This window comes from Nannospalax galili, unplaced genomic scaffold (genome assembly GCF_000622305.1).
Source record: "Nannospalax galili isolate Female #2095 unplaced genomic scaffold, S.galili_v1.0 scaffold137, whole genome shotgun sequence".
Lineage (NCBI taxonomy): Eukaryota > Metazoa > Chordata > Mammalia > Rodentia > Spalacidae > Nannospalax > Nannospalax galili.
Window position 1 is genome coordinate 1,676,289 of NW_008340203.1, and position 5,154 is coordinate 1,681,442.

Consider the following 5,154-nt stretch of genomic DNA (forward strand, 5'->3'; position numbering starts at 1 on the left):
ACTTTTTTTTAAATTAGCTTTGTTTTTGGTTTTTTTTTTTTTTTTTTTTATTTAGTCTTTTTGAGACAGGTCTCCCTGTAGCCCCAGCTATCCTGAAATTTACTATGTAGACCAGGCTGGCCTTGAACTCATAGAGATCTCCCAAGTGCTGGGACTAAAGGCATGTACCACCATGCCCAGCTGGTTTAAAATGTTTTAAAAAGAAGAAAAAAGAGTTTTAGGTGAAAAGGTAGAAATTAGCAGGCAGCCACACTCCCTAGTACATTCCTAAGCCGGGAGGAATGGATCTTTGACCTCCTGTCACAGCCTCTCATGTTCTTCAGCACTGGAAATACAAACTGACTTGAGGGCCGGAGTCTTTGGAAGCAGAGGGAAGACAGGGTGGCAGGCTTGTGCCTTGCCTTGCATTCTAGGACTAGGGTTTGGGTTAGGAAAGAAAATGGAACAGGTTCCACCCAGGGCTTAAGAGAGTTCACCAGCTCCCTCTGTGTCTGCCCTCCCCGCCCCCCCAGGCTTTGGACGACGCCAATAAAGGCATCATGGAAGAGCTGAAGAAAACTAACTATAGGGAGATACTCCGGGAAAAAACAGAGAAACGTGAGTCCCTGGAGCCCAAGTGTCCCCCTCGGCCTTCTCTCCTGGCCACACTTCCCAGCCACTCCCAGGCCAGGATGGCACTGCTCTGAGTATTCTTGCTTAGTTGCCACAAACAGCTGGGTACTTTTCTTGGAGCAGGACAGGGGGAGGATTCAGTTCACCTTGGCCTGGGCTTTGCACCCAGCCTGGCTGCCCTTGAGCCCATTCAGTCATGTCTTCAAGTTATTCATCAAGTATTTATTAAGCACTTGCTATGTGCCAAGTAGATGCTAGATTCTGGAAAGGCAGAAATTCTGGCCTGGAGGAGCCTACAGCTGGATGGGAAGGCTGCAGAGTAGCCAGCCATGGGGTTTTCCACACAAGGGCTGCAGTGGAGTGGAAGCACAGTGTGCGAACGCACAGGCAAGGGGCTGGGACTCCGTGGAGGGAGACAGCGAAAGCCTCAAGGAAGAAGATGGTCTAATTCTGGTTCCAAAAGATGCCTAGCAGTTTTCCAGGTGAAAGGTGGAAGAGGAAGGAAGGCATTTACAGTGGCACACAGAAAGAGCAGACACAGGTAGGAGGACAGGAAACACTGGGCACTACTGCCAACCAGACAGAGTAAAGCACTAGGCTGGTCTGCTTTCATTCTGTCCTCACCCCTAGGAGGCAGGTACTAGGTGGGGGAAAGGGAGGCTGAATGAGGCTAGTGATCTGCCAGGTCACACACAGGGAGAGTGTTGCCCGGCCCTTCTCCCAGCAGGGCTGTGTGGTGTTTCTCTTCTGGGACCCCTGCCTTGCCTAACAGCTTTGCTACAAGCTTCTGGGGAGCAAATAGGCCTTTGACCCCCTGACTTAAGGCTCCTCTTACTCACTGGGAAGGTGTGAGGGAAGGGGAGGCAGAGTGTGGGCAGGCCCAGAAGAGCTGGTTTGAGATCAGCCACTAGTCTCCATTTAGTGCCCTGCTGCCAGGCCTTCTTCTAGGGACATGGTCGGCACCCACTCTCACCATCCTTCCAGGAACACTGTCAAAGCACTCGATTTGACCAATGAGGACACTGAGGCTGAGAGTTTAGAAACCTACAATGGTTTGCAGTCTGGCATCAAACACGGTTCCATACTGTTTCTGGTGACACACAGCCTATCTGCCTCCCTCTGTGGGGCTCTCACCTCAGCCATAATGTAGTGAGTAGAATCTAATCCAGGATGACAGAGCCCAGGACAGTTTCCTGTCTACAGCCCTCCAAAATCCAAGGTCCAGTCCTCTCTAGTCCTTGTGGTCACTACAGCAGAGTGGCCAGATGAGACCCTCCTCCCTTTACTGTATGTGTGGAGTGTAATGTTCACGTGTGGGTGCACATGTGTACATGTGTTAACTGGAGGTTAACCTCCAATGTCATTTCTATTTTTGTCTCTTTTTGAGGGCCTCCTTGTAGCCCCAGCTGACCTGGATCTCACTATGTAGACCAGGCTGGCCTTGATCTCTCAGAGATCCACCTATATCTGTTACCTGAGCACTGGGATTAAAGGCATGGCCACACACCCAGCTTGAACCAGGGTCTCTTGAAGAACCTGGAGTTGCTAATTTGACCTGTTTAGACAAACACATTTGCCCCAGGGACCTGTCTGGTCTTTTGAAGGGGAGCAGGGGCTCAGATTTTCTCTGTAACTCAGCATGACCGTGAAATCCGATTCTCTTGCGTCCATTTCCCAAGTGTCGGGATCACAGGTGTGTGTTTTCGCACTGGAGGATCCAAACTTGAACCATCTGGCAGCCTAACAACCCTTTCTTATCCAGTGCCTGCTGTGTAGCAGCTGATACCCTCAAAGTGAGGCTGAGTCTCTGCTTCTACAGCTTGCTTGTGGCGGCTCAAAAGCCACAGGGGTGATAGGTGTGAAAAGAGACTGTAGGGAAGGGCCGATGCTCCAAGCACCTGGGCTCCCTTGCCAGGCCACATGCTGGGGAAAGGTCTTTCCACGCCCTCGTGGGGCACTTCCTTCTCTGAACAGCAGGGGGCAGCATTGCTTATCTTTTCATCTCCACGTGGCCGTGAACCGGTTCAGACTGACTTCAGGTGAGCAGCTTCCTAGAAGCGAACGAGAGATGCTCAGGAGGAGATTGGTGACTTTTCTGTAACTATGAAAAACGAGAGAAGATTCTCATAAAAGAGCAGCTCTCCAGCAGACTCTTCTGCTTGCGGCTTGGATGGTGGCAGGATGAGGGCCCCGGGAAGGAACTTGCTGTCATTTCCCAGCGTGTGTACCCTTTGTGTTAAGGGAGGAAGGGTTTTTTTTGCCCCTTGGTTTCTGTTGCAGTGGGGAAGGCATGGTGGCAGAAACGGCTCCGTCTGTGGCAGCAGGAGCTTGTGGCAGTGGCTGCTTATGAGGCGTGGACTCAGGAACAAGGGTGCGGCCATTTCTTGCAGGGAGAAGTGCCTGTGCTTTTGGGCCAGACTGGAGTTCAAATTCTAGCTCTGCTCTTACCTGCAGGGGAATCACAGTGCAATTTTGTTTCTGTTAATCTTGGGTCGCTGTGCAATTTCATGAGGATCATTATGATATGATCTGTGTAGCACTTCACCCAATGCCAAAGCAGCTCTAGTACACCCAGTGCGATGGTCCGGTTCTTTCCTCCTGGAAAGGTATGCTGCCGCACCAACAGTCTCTCCCTCGGCTTCTCTGTCAGAAGCCCATGCCTTCTCCAGCCTAGTCATGACAGGGTTTCACCCTGCTCCCGCCCCATTCTGTTTTTCAGAAGAGGTCCCTGCACTGATGGAGTTGCCAACATTGGAGAAGGAAGTAAGGCGAGCTGACTCGGAGGGGGTGATGAAGCAGTGGGAAAAAGACCCAAGGGAGAGCGAGAAAGACACAGCAGACGAGGAGGAATCCAAACAGGCTTGGCAGACCATGGAGAGAGAGAGAGATAGACATGGCTGTGGAGGACCTGTGGAAAGCCTGACAGGCGATAACAAGACACTGAAAGGAATGAGGAGCGAGTCCGGGGAGATTTACAGGAGGCCTTCTGAAGAATTCGACCAGACACACTCAGAAGTAGGCAGAGCAGAGACTGAAAGGTTGGGGAAAACAGAAGAAGGAGGGGAAACCCAAGACTGAGGATGGGAGAAGAAATGAAGATTTCTTATGTTGGCATTGAGCTCAGGAAGACCGTGTTCCCAGGAGCCATGGAAACTCAAGAGTTTTTTAAAATGAGACTTGTTTGTGATAGGAGAAAGTGGGAGACTGACTCCCTCAGGTCGCCTCACCTGCCATTCCTTTTCCATTAAATAATGTCTTCCACTTTTACAGAGCCTGAGGTGGTCATTTGGGTCAGTTGGGTCTGGTGGAAGAAATGAGGAAGTAAGTAGAGACAGGTGAGTTCCAGAGCCTCGAAGGGAGGGGAAAGGAAGACCTGGGAAGAGGCATGTCTGCCAGCCTCTGACCATTGGTTCACCTTCCCAGGGACCCACTATGTGCATAACACGGGGTGGGGCGGGGCGGGAGGTTGTACACAGGCCACAGTGGTAGGTTGGCTCAGCTCTCATCTGCTGTCACACTGTGGCCAGACTTGTAAACCTCCAGGCCTTGGGGCTGGAAAGATGGCTCATCGGTTAACAGCACTGCCTGCTCTTGCAGAGGACCTGGGTTCAATTCCCAGCACCCACATGCCAGCTAACAACCATCCATAACTCGAGTTCCAGGAAATCCAACTCCCTCATCTAACCTCTGCAGTCATTGTATGACATGGGTGCACCTACATGTAGGCAATACACTCATAAACTAATAGAATTTTTTTTTTTTTTTGTCTTTTTGAGATAGGGTTTCCCTGTAGCCCCAGCTGTCCTGGAACTCACTATGTAGACCAGGCTGGCCTTGAACTCACAGAGATCTGCCTGCCTCTGCCTCCCAAGTCCTGGGATTAAAGTTGTGCCCCACCATGCCCGGCCTATAAAATATTTTTTAAAACAACAACAAAACTCCAGGTCTTGAGAGCAGATGGAAGCAATGCTGGGGCTAATAGAGTGATACTGCTCTAGGGTCTGGAATGAGAGATGCCCCTGCTAGAGAGCAGGGAAAGAGCCTGGGAGTAGGGGCATAGAGGGACTCCAACCACAGCACCTCTGGCTGGACTTGGGAGTAAATCAAGCTCCCCAAGCTTGCCTCCTCCTCTGTACAGCCTCAGAGTTACTGTGAGAAATAGGCGGTTTCTGGTACTCAGCTGCTGCTCAGCAAACTCCTAAATCCTGGCTCTGGAACAGCTGGCCTCAGAGGATATATCCTTTGCATCCTGGTCCTGAGTCAGGGCTGAGGACCACAGGCTAAAATGAAGCTGGGATTAGGTTCACATGAATGAGGCAGTTCAAAGGCAAAATTTACTGAGGTCTCCTAAAACTTACCCTTTCATCAATCCCAGGTCCCTCTGTAGACAATATTTTAAATTTTTAATTTATTTTTGGTATTTTTGAGACAGGGTCTCCCAGTAGCCCCAGCTGGCCTGGAACTCGCTATGTAGACCAGGCTGGCCTCGAACTCACAGAGATTCGCAGGCCTCTGCCTCCAGAGTGCTGGGATTAAAGGCGT

At 50.8% G+C, this 5,154-nt stretch overlaps 1 protein-coding gene across 8 annotated transcripts in view; it reads left to right on the top strand.

Moving 5' to 3' along the window:
• Window positions 1–3,864, top strand: part of Ttc25 (tetratricopeptide repeat domain 25) — a 34,711-nt gene extending 30,847 nt beyond the window's left edge. For 4 of the 8 annotated variants that reach the window (XM_008835269.3, XM_029564573.1, XM_017798734.2 and 1 more), the window contains exons 11-12: window positions 513–597; window positions 3,332–3,864. In XM_008835269.3, the coding sequence (XP_008833491.1) occupies window positions 513–597; window positions 3,332–3,690 (444 nt within the window). In that variant the 3' untranslated portion in view covers window positions 3,691–3,864. Of the gene's footprint in view, window positions 1–512; window positions 598–3,331 lie in introns of those variants that run through there. The other 4 variants (XR_003849851.1, XR_003849850.1, XM_008835270.3 and 1 more) reach the window with 4 other exon arrangements.
• Window positions 3,865–5,154: the final 1,290 nt, after the last annotated feature.